At 39.2% G+C, this 21,263-nt stretch overlaps 1 protein-coding gene across 8 annotated transcripts in view; it reads left to right on the top strand.

The window, feature by feature from the left end:
• The window catches only part of G3BP1 (G3BP stress granule assembly factor 1), a 50,227-nt gene that overhangs the window by 17,551 nt on the left and 11,413 nt on the right, over window positions 1–21,263 (top strand). For 4 of the 8 annotated variants that reach the window (XM_032625634.1, XM_032625632.1, XM_032625635.1 and 1 more), the window contains 9 exons: window positions 245–418; window positions 3,229–3,319; window positions 4,257–4,350; window positions 5,538–5,739; window positions 7,338–7,439; window positions 7,892–8,003; window positions 8,222–8,350; window positions 8,724–8,833; window positions 12,517–13,624. In XM_032625634.1, coding sequence (XP_032481525.1) covers window positions 245–418; window positions 3,229–3,319; window positions 4,257–4,350; window positions 5,538–5,739; window positions 7,338–7,439; window positions 7,892–8,003; window positions 8,222–8,350; window positions 8,724–8,833; window positions 12,517–12,723 — 1,221 coding nt within the window. In that variant the 3' untranslated portion in view covers window positions 12,724–13,624. Of the gene's footprint in view, window positions 1–244; window positions 419–3,228; window positions 3,320–4,256; window positions 4,351–5,537; window positions 5,740–7,337; window positions 7,440–7,891; window positions 8,004–8,221; window positions 8,351–8,723; window positions 8,834–11,670; window positions 11,821–12,516; window positions 20,325–21,263 lie in introns of those variants that run through there. The other 4 variants (XR_004349060.1, XR_004349059.1, XM_032625631.1 and 1 more) reach the window with 4 other exon arrangements.

Here is a 21,263-nt window from a genome sequence, read left to right as displayed (position 1 = left end):
AGAAGATGATAGGTTTTAGCATGGGGATCATCTGTTGTAAACATTTTAGTTATGTTAATTAAGGACAATAATTTTAATAATTAAGGTTAAGGTGTCATTGGGAATATACTATATTAAGACAAATTACAGTGGGGTCTGTGTAGTTTGTAATTTAAATGTGCACGGTAAATGCTCTATCTTTGTTGTGTTAGAAAGTTTTTTGTTGTTCTTCGAGATTCTGCATTCTCTTTCTTCGATTCCTTAGGAAATCCATAGGAAAGTGATGTCACAAAATTTCACCAATTGCCACACTAAGATCCGTCATGTCGATGCTCATGCCACCCTGAATGATGGTGTGGTGGTCCAGGTGATGGGCTTGCTCTCTAATAACAACCAGGCTTTGAGGAGATTCATGCAGACCTTTGTCCTTGCTCCTGAGGTATGAAAAAAAATAACAATGAAAGGTTGTACATGTTTTTTTAAAAACTGTTCATTTTGAAGTTTTAAATATACAGAAAAGTTGAAATAATAGTGCAGAAGTACTCTTTCATATATCTTACCTAGAGCCACATTTGTCCACACATTTATAATTCTTTTTCTATTTACCTATCATTTTTAATTCTAAACTATTTTAAAAGTAAATTGGAGGACTTCTCTGGTGGCACAGCAGTTAAGAATCCACCTGCCAATGCAGGGGACACGGCTTCAATCCCTGGTCTGGGAAGATCCCACATGCTGCGGAGCAACTAAGCCCGTGCGCCACAACTACTGAGCCTGCACTCTAGAGCCCGCGAGCCACAAGTACTGAGCACATGTGCCACAGCTACTGAAGTGTGCACGCCTAGAGCCCGTGCTCCGCAACAAGAGAAGGCACCTCAGTGAGAAGCCCGCACACCACCACAAAGAGTAGTCCCCACTCACCGCAACTAGAGAAAGCCTGTGTGCAGCAACGAAGACCCAGCGCAGCCAAGATTAGATAAATAAATAAAATTAAAAAAAAAAAAGTAAATTGGAGATATTATGCCCAGTCATCCTCCAGTACTTAAGTGAGCACTTCTTTTTTTTTTTTTTTTTTTTTGTGGTACGCGGGTCTCTCACTGTTGTGGCCTCTTCCGTTGTGGAGCGCAGGCTCAGCGGCCATGGCTCACGGGCCCAGCCGCTCCGCGGCATGTGGGATCTTCCCGGACCGGGACACGAGCCCATGTCCCCTGCATCGGCAGGCGGACTCTCAACCACTGCGCCACCAGGGAAGCCCATGAGCACTTATTAAGAATAAGGACTTCTCTTCCATAACCATAGTACAGTTATCAAATTAGAGTATTTGTAATACAATTATCCATCTATAGTCCATATTTAAATTTTGGTCATTGTCCCAGTAATACAAAGAATAGTAATTTTTTTTTCCTTGTCCAAGATTCAGTTCAGCATTATACATTGCATATAGCTGTCATGTCTCTTTAGGCTCCTTTAATCAGCTATAATTCATTAATCTTTTGTTTTTCAAGACGTTCACATTTTTAAAGAGGACAATCAAATTACCGTGTAGAATGCATCAGTTTGAATTGTCTGATATTTCCTTATAATTAGTTTTAGGTTATACATGTCTTTCAGTGCCTCACATTAGGTAGCACTTGATGTCATTTAGGCCCATTATTAGAATTACTTAGTTAAGGTGATGGTCACCAGGTTTTGCCACTGTAAAGTTAGTGCTTTTACTTTTCTCATTAGTAAGTAAATTGTGGGTGCTTCTTTGAGACTGTGCGTATACTTTGTTCTTCATCAAACTTTTAGACGCTAGTTCTAGCATTCATTGATTCTTGCCAGAATCAGTTGCTACTCTGATGGCTACAAATAGTGATCATCTAATTCTTTATTTATTAGTTGGCATTCTACTGTAAAGAACTTTGCCTTTTCTTCTATCTGTCATGGGGTCTTTATTTAATGGATTTAGTTAATTTTTTATTAATTTCCGAAGTGTCCTAGGATCTGCTAAGTGTGAACCCCTTCAAGCGGGTTTCTGTTTTTTTGTTTGTTTTGGGGTTTTTTTTGCGGCGGGGTGGGGGCAGTTTGTGGCACAGATGTTTCAGGTTCACCTTGCACTCGCCCTGCTCCAGACACGACCCCAGTTCTGGAGTCAGCTGTTACTTCAAGGAGCCCTGTTTTTTTTTTTAGTTATCATGCTTCTCATGAAAAGACTACAGGCTTATGTTGATTAATTGCATTTGTACTGCCTTCTCGACTGGTCCAGAATGAACAGAGTAAGGAATCCTATCTTTGTGAGCGTGTGGAAGGGGCTCCAAGAGGACCTGCTGACTAAAAGTTTTCTCTAGCATTACTTGTCAGACACTTTTCTGTTGAAGGGTAGTGAATCTAAAATCCCTGTCATTTTATTGTTTGAATATAAAATAACTCAGTTGTCTATTTGAAAAATTACATGAAGTCGTTTTAGTCATGATTTTTAGAGGAAGGCTTAGATTATCTATAGTGTTAAAATTGTTGATGGACTTCTAAATATTCAAGGAATCATGGGATGATTATTAATTATTCTAAATTTAGTTCTTTTTTGCCTTTAAAGAGGAAGATCTTAACATTACCATAGTATAATGGATTGTTACATAAACTGTCTCATTTAATATTCAAAGCTCTAAAGTATAAGTTGGTATCCTTCATTTTGCAGATGAAGAAACAGCCTTAGAAATTGAATGACTAGTAAATGACATAGTTGGATTTCAGTGTAGTTGTGTCTTATACCTAGGGTAGGCAAACCTTTTTAGCTACACGTTTGAGTGCTTGTGTCAATATTCTTGGATAGAGATTTAGCGAATTTAAAAATATCTGTTGCAATTGGTAATATGTATTTATTGTTCAAGAAATGATTTGAAGTCTGGGCTTTGGCATCTTAAATACTTAGAGTTTGTCAGTTTTGGATATTCACCTGGTGGTATTTTAAGCACACAGTATGTAATGTAAAGCAGGGATCCTTTCAGCCTTGACCTTATTGGCATTTGGGACTGGGTGACTGCTTGCTGTGGGGCTCTCCTGTGCGGCATAGGGTGTCTGGCAACGTCCCTGCCATCTCCTCAGTAGTTGTCAGCTCTCCTCCCTCACGGGAAACCTGAAATGTCTCCCAAAGTTGCCAAATGTCTCCTGGGGTGGGCACTATTGCCTTTAGTTGAGAACGATGGTGTAGGGTGATGTGGAATTTTAAAAGTTTGCTGAATAAATGAAAACTTTCTGTTGGCATTGCAGGGCTCTGTTGCAAATAAGTTCTATGTTCATAATGATATCTTCAGATACCAAGATGAGGTCTTTGGTGGCTTTGTCACTGAGCCTCAGGAAGGTAAGTTACTTGTCTAAATTTTTTTGGTTGGCATCAGATTGACCTGAAGAGAGTGTAGGTTTCTTGAATGTTTTCATAATTCTCTGTATCTTTCATTAGTAACTTTTGTCAAGGCATAAGAAGGGTTGGAGATTTTAACCTACTTGAGGCTGATAGGTTAGTCTACTTCACTGATATTGGTAGAAGACATCAAACTCCTAAATCAGAAGTAGACAGGTTATTATAGCAACAATAGTAGCATCTTAGCCGTAGTTTCCGTAGGACACTGCAGAAGTTTAGATGATACTTGCAGTGCAGTGGGGTGCATTACTAGAGTGGAACCTAAGTTTCAGCAACCAAAACCTTATAATGGGGCAGCACACATGCCTGCCCGTTGCTCTGGAGAGAGACGCTGTTTTCCGAGAGTGTTGCTGTATAAATATTCTTAAAAGGTAGTCTGGAACAAAGATTAGCCATTGCCTCACTTGTAAGATATGCAGAAACACAGCTACCCATGGAGAATTGTCTCTGAATGCTAAGAGTAATTAGTATTTTAGTGTTTTCTGTATGACTCAGAATTCTAAGTGCTTTGTATTTATTGTATAATACAACAGCCTTACAGATAAGTATTTTAGGAACTATTGTTCCCTTTTAATAAATTAGGGCACTGAAATGCACAGAGGTCATTTGCCTGATGTCATATAGCTAGTTAGGTGGTAGAACCTTCGTTGGATTACTGGCAATATGACCTCAGACTCCATGCTTGTAACCCAGACATTACGATGGCCTTAAATCTGTCCTTAAAGCCTACGTCATGATTTTACCCAATTTTCTTTATCTTTTTATGTATCTGTACTGTTCTTATTTCACTGCCTTTTTATCATGATGAACATTGTGCAAGTGAATACATTTGTGAGTTAAGTGAGCACAAATATGTTAAATTTCTTTTCTCATTTAGAATCTGAAGAAGAAGTAGAGGAACCTGAAGAAAGACAGCAGACACCTGAGGTGGTACCTGATGATTCTGGAACTTTCTATGATCAAACTGTCAGGTAAGGAAAACTTTGTTCATCCGTCCAGAGCTGCGTGAGAATTTGAGTTGTTAGTCTTTCTGTTTGTTGGAGGGCAGCCATAATGCTCAGAATTATCTCAGAAAATAGTGATAATTTCCCAGAAGAAAGGTTTTGCTTTTGGTATGTAACATAAATATATAACTTGTTTACTATAGGTTGTAGTCTGAGGACTACTTAAATAGTATCCATCAGTTGCTTTTCGGTTATCAAGTATTTAATACATCAAGGCATAGCTTTAAGTGCTTTTTTTGAGATGCAAGGTGTACAAGGACTGAGACATAAATTGACAAAAATTCAGACATGAGTTAAGTAACAATAAAGAACTTCATTTATTAGCTCAGGCAAATGTGTGATTGTATCTTAGGTTTTTTTTAATCTGCAACTGGAACAGAAATATGTTGGATAGCAATATAAATTAATATTTACTTGTTGCCCTGTGATACCCTTAATGTTAATATTCAGTGCTTAAAGGATACTTTCAAATGTGTCTCAAGGTGTGGTGATGGGACTGACTTTACTCACCTGGGTTGCTGGTTGAAAATGAAGATTTGTTGTCCGACCACAAACTTACCAAATTAGAATTTCCGGTGGGGGGAGGCATCTGCAGTTTGTTAAAGTGACTTATGTGGAAGTTTAAGGACTATTCTGAATCACAACTGATGGTTTTTTTTTCCCTCCAAAATTCCTTGTGTGTTTTTGTGAGAAAAAATTTTGATACTGAAAACCACATAACATAAAATTTACCTTCTTAACCATTTTTAAGTGTACTTTATAGTAGTGTTAAGTATATGCACGATGGTGCAGCAGAATCTCTAGAAATTTTTATCTTGAAAAAACGGAAACTGTACCTTTCCACCTCCCCATAGCCTATTAGAGTTTTGTGATATGTGATAGGTAAATTGTAATAATTTTGGGATTCTGAGAAACACTGCTCTGGTTCATTTTGATCTGTTTGATGCATTTGCTTAATCAGAATTTAGCAAATCTGACTGCAGTTAAGATTTGCTCACTGAGGGCTGAAGAGTTGTCTTGTTTTAATATGCAAATACATAATTCTTAGATCTTTTTGGGGAGGAGAGAGCTATGTTTTTTAGGTTCAGGTCTCTAGGAATTTCTTGCTAAATCAATGGAAGCAGAATGATATTTCTCAAATTTTACCATGAAAGCAATGACTTAGAAGAACATTTAGAAGAACCTGTTGCTGAACCAGAGCCTGATCCTGAACCAGAGCCAGAGCAAGAACCTGTGTCTGAAGTCCAAGAGGAAAAGTCTGAGCCAGTATTGGAAGAAACTGCTCCTGAGGATGCTCAGAAGAGTTCTTCTCCAGCGCCTGCAGACATAGCCCAGACAGTGCAGGAGGACTTGAGAGTATGCAATGTGTCTTCATTTTTATTCCACTTCTATTTTTAAAAATCTCTCTTCTTCTTTATTGTTGCTTGGTTGCCTTCTGTAGGTACATTTTCGTATTGGCTGTTCAGGGAAGGGAAGTTTCTTCCATATTGAGCCATACCTCAGATAAGAAGTAAGATGCATATTGCTTTCTAAAATCAGAAGTAGTTTTTTCCCTCCTCTAAGGAAACTTGAATACTTTTTAGGCCAGAAATTTCAGGTGCTGTTTTATCACTGCATCAACAAACCTTCTTTTTAATATTACATCTTTCAAATTGCAGATTATTGTGTGCTTGTTAAACAAGTCATAGTCTATCTTTGAAAAATAACATGGCACAACAGACTTTTCCTGCCCTTTTCTATGAAATCTAATTGAGGACAACTTTACAGTACAAGTAGAAACAAATTGCTCAAGTATAACTACTTTTCTAATCAGAATACCTGATTTGAAAAGTGTGAAGATTTTCAGTTACTGTCCCTGAGTCACATCAAGATGATAACTGAACTAACAGAACCTTTACAGTTGATGCTCCTTGAAGGAATATGTTTTAGTGCTGTATTTATGGGGCCAGGGTTCTTGTAATGCCGTTTCTCTAACAGTTATTTCAAGTGTCTTTGCGTTAGGCATTGTTCTAGGTATGGGAACTGTCAGTAAAGTAGATAGAGCTCTTGGTCTCTGGAAGCTTCTGGGTGAGTAGGAAAGAGAAATGGTGAAATCACTTTAGCTTGCAGGTGGAAAAGTAGGTTGGCTGGATTGAGAATGGATGACAACTTAGGTGGCTTAATTATAGTAGTTCTGGAGAGAGGTAATGACATCTTGGATTAGGGTCATGGCAGTGGAGATGGAGAAGAGATTTAAGATGTAAATAATAGGATTTGGTGATTTTGGTATTGATTGATATAACTCAAGAAGATTCTGAAGTTGGTGTAGTTGGGTTATAGATTGAGAGAATCATAGGAGGAAGAGCTGGTTTTGGAATGAGAATTTTCTTTGATTCACAAACTTGAAATTATGTGGAAGTAGCCTCTCATACTTTGCTGATACTTGATTAGTCCTAAGGAATTTTAGTACTAAATTTTAAGCAGAGGGGAAAAGGAATCTCAAGTTACTTATAAATTCCATCTTGCCTCTGAAAATGAGATGCGCATGTAATAATACAAGGATTCAAAAGCTAATACCTTTTTTAAAAATAAATTTTATTTATTTATTTTTTGCTGTGTTGAGTCTTCGTTGTGTGTCGTCTTTCTCTAGTTGCAGCAAGCGGGAGCTACTCTTGGTTGTGGTGCGTGGGCTTCTCATTGCGGTGGCTTCTCTTATTGCGGAGCACGGGCTCTGCGTGCCCAGGCTTCAGTAGGTGTGGCTCGCAGGCTCTAGAGCGCAGGCTCAGTAGTTGTGGCACATGGGCTTAGTTGCTCCGTGGCATGTGGGATCTTCCCAGCCCAGGGCTTGAACCCTTGTACCCTGCATTGGTAGGCGGATTCTTAACCACTGCACCACCAGGGAAGCCCAAAAGCTAATACCTTTTATATTGTTGTGATAAGTAGTGTAATCAGCTGATGTTGGTGTGTTCCCTTAGACGTTTTCTTGGGCATCTGTGACCAGTAAGAACCTTCCACCCAGTGGAGCTGTTCCAGTTACTGGGATACCACCTCATGTTGTTAAAGTACCAGCTTCACAGGTGAGTTTCTAATTAAGCTTTCATATCAGGCAAATTTACTTGTATTTTCGTGTAATGTGATTTCACAGAGGTTTAATGAATAAGGCAGAGGAGAAGGGTACAAGGTGATTTAAAAAAAAATTTTTTAATTAAAATTTATTTTTTTATACAGCAGGTTCTTATTAGTCATCAGTTTTATACACATCAATGTATACATGTCAATCCCAATCACCCAATTCATCACACCACCAGCCCCCGCCCCTGCCGCTTTTTTCCCTTGGTGTCCATACGTTTGTTCTCTACATCTGTGTTACAAGGTGATTTTTAATGTGGTTTTTTTTTTTTTTTTTGTGAGAGAATGAGGGAATTGTCATTTTCTAGTTTAAACCTTATTGTTAGCTAGGATACTTCAGAAGAATAAAAGGTAAGCTTGCTTTGTTCTTACACAAAAGTTAACATTACGCATTTTTTAGCCTCGTCCGGAGTCTAAGCCTGAATCTCAGATTCCACCGCAGAGGCCTCAGAGGGATCAAAGGGTGCGAGAACAGCGAATAAATGTTCCTCCCCAGAGGGGACCTAGACCAGGTGAGAGCTCAGAAGGGTGGCTTCTTTAGTCTGAGCCTGTTGAGGGTGAGAGCTTGTTTTGGGAGGGTAGTTGATGTTTATGTGTACTTAGATTTTAAAAAATATGTTGTGGAGTTAATGGAATTGCCTGTATTTAGGGGTAGAGAGAACTGTTGAATGGAACAGTCATGTAAAGGTGTCCTCTTTCTCATTCCTTCCTGCTTTTGTTTCCTCTTCAGTCCGTGAGGCTGGTGAGCAAGGTGACGTTGAACCCCGAAGAATCGTGAGACACCCTGACAGTCACCAACTCTTTATTGGCAACCTGCCTCATGAGGTGGACAAATCAGAGCTTAAAGATTTTTTTCAAAGTAGGTTATTGAGTTTTAAATACTAGATTCATTTAATACAGTGCTATCCAATAGAAACAGATGAGCCACATTTATAATTTTAAGTTTTGTAGTAACATTTTAAAAGGCAAAAAGAAACTGGATAATTTAATTTTAATATTTTATTTAACCCACATCATCTTAATATGTAGAAACATGAGATACTTTCCATCAGCCTATCCTAAGTCTTTGAAATCCAGTGTGTATGTTGCACGTAGGGCACATCTTACTTTGGAGTAGCCACAATTCACATGCTTTGTAACCATGTGTTACTAGTGGCTTTCATTGGACAGTGCGCGTGTAATACTTAAAGGAAATGTTCTAAGTTATATGAGAATCTGTGTTCCACTTGCAGATTATGGGAATGTGGTAGAGCTGCGTATTAACAGCGGTGGGAAATTACCCAATTTTGGGTTCGTTGTGTTTGATGATTCTGAGCCTGTTCAGAAGGTGCTTAGCAACAGGGTAAGCAGTTTTTCATCTTGATTTTCTGTATCTTTGGTCTTTTAATGTATTCATCCTTAAAACTATGTCTTATATGTAAAGCGCAGTTTATTCCAACATGTCTGGGTAATATTTTCCATCATGTTTAACCATTATTAAAAGAACTGCCTGGGAGTTACAAAAACAAAACTGCTGTCTGAATAATGTACTTTTTGAATATGTGCATGATGGAGAATGAAGTAACTATGGTAACCAATGCGCTGAGATTTATGCAGTTCCTTTCTTTGGTAGTGGCTTCTGGTGTAAGTGATGAATTAAATATTATGTTACTTTTAGCTAAGATAACTTAGAATCAGTTTGTTTAGCGGGTATATTTGTAGTCTTCATATATAACTGTTTGGGTATAACTATGAGGAACTTCTTTTGTTCTGTAAGTTGTCTGGGTTTGGAGTCACCCTACCTTAAGGCACTTTTATTAACAGTACTTTCTCTAATAATAGAGGGATTTGTAGAATCAGAATCTTATTTCTGTGTTCTTAAAGAGACCATTCCTGGGCTTCCCTGGTGGCACAGTGGTTGAGAGTCTGCCTGCCAATGCAGGGGACACGGGTTCACGCCCCAGTCTGGGAAGATCCCACATGCCGCGGAGTAACTAAGCCCGTGTGCCACAACTACTGAGTCTGCGCTCTAGGGCCCGTGAGCCACAGCCACTGAGCCTGTGCACCACAACTACTGAGGCCTGTGCACCCTAGAGCCTGCGCGCTGCAGCAACTGAGCCCATGCGCCACAACTACTGAAGCCCGTTTGCTCTAGGGCCCATGTGCCGCAACTGCTGAGCCCGCGTGCTGCAACTACTGAAGCCCATGTGCCTAGAGCCTGTGCTCCACAGCAAGAGAACCCACTGGAATGAGAAGCCCGCACACTACAACGAAGAGTAGCCCCTGCTCTGTGCAACTAGCAAAAGCCTGCACACAGCCATGAAGATCCAGCGTGGCCAAAGACAAATTAACAAAACAAAACAAAAAATTTCATTAAAAAATAATACAGGGCTTCCCTGGTGGTGCAGTGGTTGAGAGTCCGCCTGCCGATGCAGGGGACATGGGTTCGTGCCCCGGTCCGGGAGGATCCCGCGTGCCGCAGAGCGGCTGGGCCTGTGAGCCATGGCTGCTGAGCCTGTGCGTCTGGAGCCTGTGCTCCGCAGTGGGAGAGGCCACAACAGTGAGAAGCCTGCTACAGCAAAAAAAAAAAAAAAAAAAAATACAGTGTGCAACTCATTGGCATTTAATACACATTGTTGTGCAACCATCACCTATCTAGTTGCAAAACATTTTCATCAAAAGTAAGTCCCTTACTCATTGAGCAGTTTTCCCCCATATCCTCTCTCCCCAGCCGCTGGCAACCACTAATCTGCTTTCAGTCTCCGCCATTTAAAACTTACACATTTTATTAACCATGTTAGTTAGAAATGTTGTAGATCATTATTTCCCAGAGGTTCTCCAGAACCTCTGATGTTCTCCAGAATGTTAATGGGTATATTATAAAGTTTAATGTTGTGGTCATAACATTAAGTTAGCCTTAATCTGAAATGTGCATTGTCTGTTAAACTGTTGGACCACTACTTTTGTGAAGCATCTCCTGCAAAACCCTGTGAAGTGTGGAGAGAATATGGCTTATGTCACCCAGGACACAGAATACTGAACACAGAGATGTCCAGTAGGCTTTGTTGGTAAATCCACCATTGAGCATACAGGAGACCCAGGGGCCACACTTTTTGGTGCAGCGTTGACTTTGTATTTTCTTAGATGGTATGATACTCCTGTGGGGCCAAACAAGGTCAGGCCCGATAGCTTGCTTCCAGTTAATTATCCAAGATGAGGGCTTTGGTGTTTCATTTAACCCCTGTGGGTAAGGCATGGCATCATTATGCATAGAAATTGTTGAGGTAAATTTCCTCAGAAAGTGGGCTGTATGTCTGCTACCTTTTTTCATTCAGATTGCTTCTATCATTGTGATACCTCCATAGAGGTATCTTCCATAACTACCTTTTAAAATATCCGCAGTCCTAACCTCTCCTTATCTTTCAGACTTTAAATGATTTTATTTTTCCCATTGTATCTAGAACATTACCAGGAACAGCACTTCACATTAATGTGTGTGATTTATATGCTGTGTATATAAAAAATATATATATATAAATATTTGTAAATCTGTGTTAAAATACTTATAAATGTACAAATATAAGTATATATTTAATCAGAATTTAAAATTCACTTTAGAGTCAGCTCGAAAGAGGCTCCCCCGCCCCACCCCCATGCAGGTTTCCTTACATGCACTTTCAGATCATTCCTGTGAACTCTGGTGACTTCAGATGTAGCTTGCCTTTCCCTCACCTCACTGTATTGGTAGAAGTCTACCGTACTCCCTTCAGAATTTTTTTTAGACTTTTTTTTGTTTTGGTTTGTTCTTAATTTTTAAATATTTATTTATTTATTTGGTTGCATTGGGTCTTAGTTGCGGCAGGCGGGCTCCTAAGTTGTGGCTTGCTGGCTCCTTAGTTGCAGCAGGCAGCCTCCTTAGTTGTGGCTGTCTGACTCCTTAGCTGTAGCATGCAAACTCTTGGTTGCGGCATGCATGTGGGATCTAGTTCCCTGACCAGGGATCGAACCCGGGCCCCCTGCATTGGGAGCGCAGAGTGTTAACCACTGCGCTACCAGGGAAACCCCCTTCAGTAATTTTTTATGAGTACAGAAATAGCTCGTAGAATATGACCGTGGTGTCTGACCATGCTGTGTTGGTTCAGAGCTCATGCTTTCCTGTCAGAATGCCTTGGTTTACACTGCTCTTCTGTCTCTCACTAGCCTTGTGACCCGTGCAGTCTTGTTCCTTAACCTCCCTGGCGCATAGTTTGCTGGTCTCTATAAAATAGGTGTGCTAACAACCTTGAAAGGGTTGTTGTGAAGATTAAATGAGATAATAAAAGTGAAGTATATAGAATACTTCTCTGCATAGTAAGTACTGTTAGATATTTATTTTAAAAAATATTACAGTAGAAAACCACTGAGTACCAGCAAGGAGCGTAAATTGAGTTCATTGGAATCTTGAGTAACCCTTTGTTTGCTGTACTTCTCTTGGCAAAAAAGAAAGCCCAAGACATAGTGGGAAGTATCTTTTTTTTCCTGCACTAAGATCTGGTATCTTTATTATCTTCAGTATTTTCCCAAATTCTGTTCAGGCAAATAGCATTTTAAGATTATATTTAGATGAAATTCATGATGTTTTTGAGACGTATATGTACTTTGCATAAACATGTGCAGCAAAGTCTTTCCACATTAGGTGATGATGGGATTTTATTCTAAGCCTCCCAATCCATGGAGAAGGTGGCAATTTTTATTTATATTCTATTTAAATAATTCTGTGGGAATATAAGATGTGCTTTAATAAGTACAAAGAGAGTTACTCTGCTGCACTCTTTAAATTGACTTTTTGACTTTTGAACTAGCTTACATACCTAACTGCTTTTCCATGTATCTGTTAGTGGGAAAATTATGTGTTCTGAGTTTGAGACAAAAAACTGCACTGTGAGAACGTAGGTGGTTTGTAAGCTGCTGGTTCCTTGTTTTGTCTTGGTTTTATAGCTTTGTTTTGTCTTTGGTAGTCAGTAGCCCATAAGCACTCTGTAAGTCTGTTCACCTTGGTTCTTACAGCCCATCATGTTCAGAGGTGAGGTCCGTCTGAATGTGGAAGAAAAGAAGACTCGAGCCGCCCGGGAAGGAGACCGCCGAGATAACCGCCTTCGGGGACCTGGAGGCCCTCGAGGTGGGCTGGGTGGTGGGATGAGAGGCCCACCCCGTGGAGGCATGGTGCAGAAACCAGGATTTGGAGTGGGAAGGGGCATTGCTCCAAGGCAGTGAATTGCTCTTCACCGATCTTCAGGCAGCAGTACAAACCCTAGCTCCCACAGAATGGTGATTTCTTCAGCCAACCTTTTGGTATCTTGGAATCTGATCCTAGTCTATGATAAACTGCTTAAGTTTATACAGTTCTACTTTTTGTGTTACTGGTGTGTGCTCCTTCCCCTCTCACCCCCACCCCTCCACCTTTTAGTCCTTCACTTCCAGTTTTGTGGAATGATATTTTAGGAAAAGTGGATTTTTAAAGAAGAAAAAAAAAAGACTGCGTTTCCTTGCTTTATTTGCATATAGACTGGATTTTTTTTTAACAGTTTCCCCAAAGGAATGTGTCTTGCTTATTACTGACATTTGGTATGTTTCATTCATTGGAATATTTCTTACTTATTTTCTACATGTTTCAAAAGCCTGTGAGAATTACAGGATTTGATAAACATTTTGAAGGCAGGAAGAACCCAAATTGTCTCTTCTTTGAGAGTCATAACTACCTTCTGGTGTGGAAAAATTGCCGTTGGAAATATTGACAATTTAGATTCTCTCTGGTATGGTTAAAAACTGAATAAAAGGTGTTAGTAGAGTTTTTCTTTGGATACGTGGTTGCAGAACAGTTCCAAAACCTGTTTTTACCATTGAAATTTAAACTGTGAGATAGGTTTTAAATGTCTAGAATGCAACTGATAAGCTTTTCTTGAACTGTTAGATTTTTTTTTTTGAAGTAGAGTTTTTTCATGTTTAATTTGTATTTGTTAAAAAAAAAACCAAAAAGACCCAAAAAAATTTCAAAAATCTGAATAACACAAAACCAGAGCAAAACTGTTGTGCCTTCTATTTATCTTTGATTCCAGTCTTGGCAATTGTTTAAAAGAAAAATAATAAAAAAAATAAACTTAGATTTGTTCTATTAGGTTCAGAGTATGTTGGGAATTATAGAATCCCTCTTTCACCCTGTATGTCTTGTGTTCATTTGTTATGCCTGATTCTGAAATTGAGTCTCAAACTGGAATGCTTTTGAGGTCAGATGCTTCTGTAGAGGTCCTTTGACCTGAGTAGTTCAGCATTTATATTAAGTTTTATTTCAGTGTCTCTTCAGAATCCTAATCGTGGCCCGTAAGAAAGAATGTGACTTTAATATTGGACTTTGCTGGTGTGCTTGAGTGTGCACTAGTTTTTTTTCTTAAATCATAGCCATATGGTAAATTTTCTATTTAATGTTATGCTTCCCTTTTATTGGTGGGCATGCAGTGGGTGTTTCTTGGAAATGGGTGTTTCTTGGAAATGGGTGTTTCTTGGAAATGGCCAATTTTTTTTTCTTTGTGGTATGTGGGCCTCTCACTGTTGTGACCTCTCGCGTTGCGGAGCACAGGCTCCGGACGCGCAGGCTCAGCAGCCATGGCTCACGGGCCCAGCCGCTCCGTGGCATGTGGGATCTTCCCGGACCGGGGCATGAACCCGCGTCCCCTGCATCGGCAGGCGGACTCTCAGCCACTGTGCCACCAGGGAAGCCCAGAAATGGCCAATTTTTATTAAAATGTTTCTGGAAGAAAATTTAATCTGGCAATATAGACTAATACTCATTTTGCATAGTATATTACTGTTGAGTGCTCTTAGGGAGATGGGTGAAGGTTTTGTTTACACATTTGTGAAGCAAGCCTTTGCATGATAACTTGTCATTAATCGAAGGGCAATGAGCTTGTCAAGTTTAACTTATTTGTTTTCTTAACAGTATTCATCTTTAGGACTATTGTTTGAGGATAGAATATTAGTAGGAATAGGAATGTTTGTTTTGCTGTTACTGGGAAACTCTAGGTTTGCTGAAGGGTGTAGCCTTAATCTAAAATGAAGTTTGATGTTATCAGTTGACCCTCAGTACCTCAAATATTTGAAAATTGGCAACATTTCTTTCACATAAAGAAACTTTTATAACCGAGTCACATGGCTGTGTTTTGGGTCAGTTTAAATAACTAATTGGTAACCACTTCATTTGGCCCAGGCCAGTGATAATTGGAAGAAATTCAGCTTGTACTTTCGTAGCTTATATTAAGCTTGTGGTAGAAAGAAGAAAATTTAGCCCGAGTTATTTTTGAGAAAAAAATTAAGTTGCAGTAAGTGTTTGGTGATAAATTATAGATAACCTAGAAACCATTTTTCATAAGTGAATACTAAACCGTACATTTCAAGAAGTTCTTCCTCCTTAGAACAGAGCTTTAAGGGCACTAACTAGGTGCAGTGTTTCTCAACTTGGGACTGTTACTATATCCTAGAGGACATGCAGAAATGTGTGGGATTTTTGGTGGGTTGGGGGTAGAGGGAGATGCATACCCTGCATCTAGGGTTTGCTGGATGGGGGCCAGTGGTGCCAAGTGCCCTTTGAAAATGAAGCAACCCCATTGAGAACACAGGTAGTCCCTACTCCTGTAATTCATGGTGGGTGGAATGGTGGACTAGGGCAACTGCAGTGAAAGTTGTCCTTCCTCTGAAATAGAGCCTCAGAAAAATAAACAAATTAGCAAGTAAATCTCTCTCAGGAATTATAGTAACAACTACTGTAAGTAATAATCTCAGCTTTCCTTTATCTGTACCAATTGTGCTTTTTTTTTAATTTGGAGAGGTAGTAGCAATGTACTAGATGCTGCTTGTAATTTATTGCAGGGGATTACTGCATAATTTCAGAAAAGAAAAGGTTGCTTCAATAATTTCAAGTTATCATAATTGGGATATTATGGTGTTTTGATTAGCATTGGACTTTATAAATAGGATTTAGCGTCATGGTTAACACTATTAAGTATCCAGCTATCATCGATTACATTATTGCTGATGGAATAAACATGTCACCCTAGATACACATATATTCACATATTTCATAGTTAGAAAGTGAAAATAAAATAGATTAGGGCAAGATTTTCTGTAGACAGCATCAACTCATCACATTCAACGTAATTTTTCATCTGTAGGAATGGCCCAACATGCAGTTCTTTTCTGAGTTTAAAACCCTTCACCCATGAATATTTTAGCTAGGTAAGACTAGTTTGGTTCAGTGGGTCTCTTTTAAGATCTGTTGAAAATAAATAGATCTTGGTTGTACAAAAATAATTTTGTTTGCTTTTATGCTGAGGTTGGGCTTTACTTGTGTCTCCTGTGTTCTCAACTTTTTGAGCTGTTGCTGTGGAGCAGTGAAATGGATAATGCAAAAATAATTATTTGGCTTTGGATGAGTAGGTTACTACCACAGTGTTAGTTGAATTGCACTTTAGTTTTAGGTTAGACAACTAAATTTTCACAACTATAACCCTGTGGGTTAGGTGCGATTTCTCCCAAAGTAATAGATGAAGAAATGACATCAGAGGCCTCAAAGTCATCCATGTAGCTTAGGAGCAGATTGGCTTCCAAAACTCTTGCTTTTTCTCTAGAACCATAATGCCTACCTATTTATATTTGAATGACATTAGGGGCATAGGGCATGAAATAACTACAGTATAGAGACTTGAGTCTGTAAACATTCGGATCAAGGTTAGCATTACTGTTCTCCATTTCCTTTAGGGTAAAGTAGATGCATAAACATTGATTTTGTAGGGCTTTTCAGACTGTATGGTAACAGTAATATTGAGTTACAAGATTATTTTCTCATCTGGTTTGATAATACATTTGATACAGTTTAATCTAGATATGGAAGTAATATTTTTATCAGCATCATACAGATGAGTTTATAACAGTTGTGTTTTGCTTATAACTGCCACCCTCTGATGCTTTTCTTCATCCCTTTTATATTTGAAAACCTTTGTAGAGTTGAATGATTTAGTGGAAAACGTGGCACTTTATAGAAAACAATTTGTTCGAATCCATATGAAAATTTCTTTCTATGAGGTTTAAATTTGTAGACCATTGTTCATGTTGTGGCTTATTTTAAGTAAACGATTGCATTTGTCAAATCTACTGATCTAAAAATATCTTTTATATTAAAGTTTTATTTTTGTGCTACTTGAAAGAATCTCTGCAGGAACTGCATACAAATTAGATAATTGTTGAACTTTCAGTTTAGCAATTTTGAACCTTGTAAAAGAAGCAAGTTCAGCATTTATTTGAAATTGGGGTTCTAGCTAACTGCCTGATATACCACAGATGGGCAGTGGGCAGTTAGAGGTACTTTCGCAAATGTTTTAGAAACCTTAAAGAGTGTGTTAGCAACTTAGCAATGTCTTATGTGGGATGGGGTTGTAGGTTAAAGTTGTTCATCAAGTAATGGCCATATTGTACTAGATAATTAAACAAGGATTTGTGGTTTTAAGGTAGTTAATACCTTTTAGAATTTGTGTTTACTTCAATATCGAGGTTCTGGGGACCATAGATAGGCTTGTGAACTCTTGCTAGACTGAATTAAAGAAGAAATGGTGGCACGTGTGAGATAAAACTTTTATTTTCATTCTTTTTAGTAGGTATGTATCTAACTCAGGATGATGCTGAAATTAGACGGCTTTGCTCATGCTTTCATGAAGCAGTCTTTCATAATGGCCTGAGTGAGTTGAGTGAGAAGTTGATTAAAGGTGGCCTACAGCCCTTAACCAGTTTTGCTTATGATTATGCTTATGTATTGGCTTAGAATCAAAGTTGTTTTCCTTTTTTTTTTTTTTTTTTTTTTAATTTATTTTTGGCTGCATTGGGTCTTTCTTGCTGCGGGCGGGCTTTCTCTAGTTGCGGCGAGCAGGGGCTGCTCTTCGTTGCGGTGCGCGGACTTCTCATTGCGGTGGCTTCTCTTGTTGCGGAGCACGGGCTCTATGCACGCGGGCTTCAGTAGTTCCGGCGCGCGGGATTCAGCAGTTGTGGCTCGCGGGCTCTAGAGCGCAGGCTCAGTAGTTGTGGCTCATGGGCTTAGTTGCTCCGCGACATGTGGGATCTTCCTGGACCAGGGCTCAAACCCCTGTCCCCTGCATTGGCAGGCAGATTCTTAACCACTGCGCCACCAGGGAAGCCTCTATCTTTGATTGCATGACTTTTGAAGTCGACCTCTCTTCCAGTTTCCACTTGAACCTGGTAGCTTTTTTTAGTTCCCAGTGAGAGGAAAATAAAATAGTATTGGAAATCATTTCTCCTCTTACTTCCATAAACCATGTGACCTGAATAGTTACAGAAATCCATATGTGTTTATTACTTCGAAATATGTCCAGTGTCACAGATTCCTAAGGGACTCGTATCCAATGTGTTTTTGTTTTTTAAAAAAGTAAGCTATGCTTACCAAAAATTCACTGTTGAATTACTTTAGCAGGTATTTATTTTTCGGAAACCCATTTATGGGAAGTTTGCCTGTATTACTGGTTGTAGTTAGAGGGATGGTTGTATCATTTAATATGTATATAAACAGTTTTAACTACTGCTATATTAACCACTTTGGTTACTGATAATCTCCCTAAGCTTTGTTGTCACCTGTTTGACTTTGGGTTTGGTTTAAATTCTTAAATGTTTTTATGAGGAGCGTATGTACCCTGATTTGGGCCTTTTAAATGAAGACATAAGGAAGTAGGAAAGAAGAAGGGACTTCGTTTCTTTAAAGATTCAGTGTACACTTTAGATTATGCAGAACACATGATGTTAAAAATAAATTTGTATAGGTAGATGTTGGTTTTGAAGAAGAGTGGGGTGGGCATGGAACTTAGCTGATGGGATAGGAATCATTTACGGTTTATATAAAAGAAAAAAATCATAATTTTAAGTGAGAAACATCAGAATAGTTCCATAAAGTTTTTCTTCCCGTACTGATGGTTACCACAAGAAACAGGAGACTCCTGTAATTCTTAGAATATTAGTGCTGGAAAGGACTAAGGTGATTTGTATAACCCCATAAGTTTTCAAAAGATAGATGGCCCAGATTACTAGTACAGAGTTTCAAGTCAGCTTAAAGCACATTCGGGAATTGCCAGTCCTGCCCTATGTTCGCTCTGTAAGCCAGAGCTGTTAAAGGGTAGGATGTGGGGAGAAAAGGGAAGGAGCCACATTTTATATGCTTACTCCGTTGCTTCATTAGCTCCATTTTCATACCCAAGTTTTCTGTTTTCTTAGAACTGTTTTAATGCCCAATTCTACCAGGGCCTGTTGTCAATAAGGACATTAACTGTGTTCCCCTCAGGGATGGGTTTACTACTAGCTGTCAGAAAGCTATTGGGTATCCTAATGTGTTAATAGCTGAAACTCAGCTGTAATTTTCTCCTAAATCCTTCAGCATTTTGCATTCTGTACATTGTGGTGCTTTTTCCACCTTGTATTGTTATAACTGTAAGCTCCTAAGGGGCAGCCATTTGAAAGTCTTAGGCATGTACCCTGTTCAGTGCCTGGCAGCACCGTGTTTGAATCAGGGTCCTAATCTTCCTTTCCACTGATTTTCCCTGTACTTCGTGAAAGGATGCTCCAGCCATGCTGAACTACTTACAGTTCTTCTAACAAGCCAGGTATGGCTGATTCCGTGGCTTCAAGTGCCTTCACTTCCCTGAAGATAGACTTGCATCTGCATTCTCCTCACCACCCCCATCTCCCCCAAATCTCTTACCATCAAAACCATTATTTTCAAGGCCTAGTTTGAGCTTTTTTTTTTTTCTCCCCTAAGAGAAAAGATGTCTTACGAGAGGGTAGCCCCCTTCTCGGAGTTGATTTGTGCAGAATTTGAAGTGAGGAACAAATTTATTCTCATCTACTTTCCTTACACATTGTCCCTCCTGTTTGAAATTCTGTCCCAACCTTCACTTTAAAATGTGTTCCTAGAATACTTTATACCTTTCTCTTAGCTAATAACTTACCCCTTCAGCGTAGAATTAGAACAGACCTGCCTTATGAGACCATAATCTCCTGGAGGACAAGGACTTGAGGATTAATCTCTTTATTCCTCCTTCCTCCTGGAGGTACATGAAAGCATCCGTAAATGATGATTCACTCAATTAATAAGTTAATGTATTTCTGTTTTCTTTCTCACAAGGGAGGCATGCCTAGAGACCAGACTTAATTCAGTAAATTATAGGCCCTGTGCATTTCATAGTGGAGGGGATTGTTGGGAAATTTTGAGGGGTGGGTAGAGGAGGGAGGAAGTCACTGGTCATTTTGAAGTACTTCCATCCCCGGTCTGGGCCCTTAGTTATTTCTTTCTGATTGTGCGCAGTATATCCTGGGCACTTTGTGTTTATGCACAAGAATTGTATGCGCCAAATTTCAATTCCCAAACCTACTCTGTTCTCAGTTTGTCATCACCCATGCCATAAGTCTAAGTCACCTTAGACTTACGTCTTAGTCACCTTAGACTCAGTCTTAGTCATCTGCTTCTTGCTTCCTTACTCCTCAAATCCAGTGTCCAGCTAAGTCCTGTCAGTTCTACCTCAGCAGTCTTTCACATCTTCCTCCTCACTTAGATAATTTCAGTGGCCTCTCAGCTTCCTTGACCTCTTCTTATTCCCAGCCTACTTTCTACATGATATTAGATACATCTTACTGAAACCTAGCTCTGACCATGTATCCCATGTATGTGCTCTATCCTCCCTACTAGACTGTAAGCTCCTTATGGGCAGGATCTGTGTCTGAGTCATCTTTGTATCTCCCATAGCACCTATCAATAAATATATCTTGAATGAACAGCATAAAGCCTTGTCTTAAGTGAAATGATGTTTTCCAGATGATATGTAGGTTCCTCTCGGGTAATGGGGAGATTTCAAAAGTTCTAATACAAAGTCGGTTAACTAGTAACAACTGTGAGTTAACCACAGGGAAAATTTCAGAAAACTTTAATTTTTTTTCCATTGGAATCAGCATGGATATGTGTATATGGATGGTTCAATAAATATATTTTTATATACATGTATCACAGAAATTTTACATTCCATCTTCAAACTGCAGAAATAGATTTTTTTTACAAGCCAAAAAATAACTGCCATAACATTTATGACTTCATGCAAAAAATGGGGAAGAATCAGGGACAAAGGGGAATTAATTGGTTGTTCAAGGTGAAGAGTCCAGTGAGAAGCAGAAAGGTACAGTAGGAAGCAATTGCTTAACATGCTGCTTCAGGTGGTAGCCAAACAAATCCTTAACTGCAGCATTAAGGCCATACCAAGTGTATACACATATACAAAGAAATTTCCATAGAAAAGGCATACTGTCACATTTTCTTCCAGGAGAGGATGAGGAGCTTTGTGACTAATCCTCACCCAATTTTCCAGGCCAATTAATTGTTTAAGATATCCCCAGGTTACTTAGAAATGTCTTCTACTTTGGCCGGCTGTCAGTTACTGCTCTGTGGGCTTGTGACTTTCGTAGTCTCTTACAGGGAAGGATGAATCATCTTGAACCTCTTCCATCATGGGTGATCAAGCACTTCGTAGCTTAACTAACACTGCCCAGCCCAGCATAGTTTTTGCATCTCCCCGAAGTATTGTAATTCGCATTTGTCTTAGCTGTAACAGACTGTGTAGCCAATGATGGCATTGTGACCTGAAGAACTAAACAGTGCCTTTCTGTTCTTTGGGGTTAAGGTAACTTTTTGAATAGTTAAAGTGTAATGAACCAAAGTGTGAGGT

The sequence above is a fragment of the Phocoena sinus genome, chromosome 3, assembly GCF_008692025.1.
Source record: "Phocoena sinus isolate mPhoSin1 chromosome 3, mPhoSin1.pri, whole genome shotgun sequence".
Taxonomy (NCBI): domain Eukaryota; kingdom Metazoa; phylum Chordata; class Mammalia; order Artiodactyla; family Phocoenidae; genus Phocoena; species Phocoena sinus.
The sequence above is the reverse complement of the archived record's forward strand: the minus strand, read 5'-3'. Positions and strand labels throughout refer to the sequence as shown.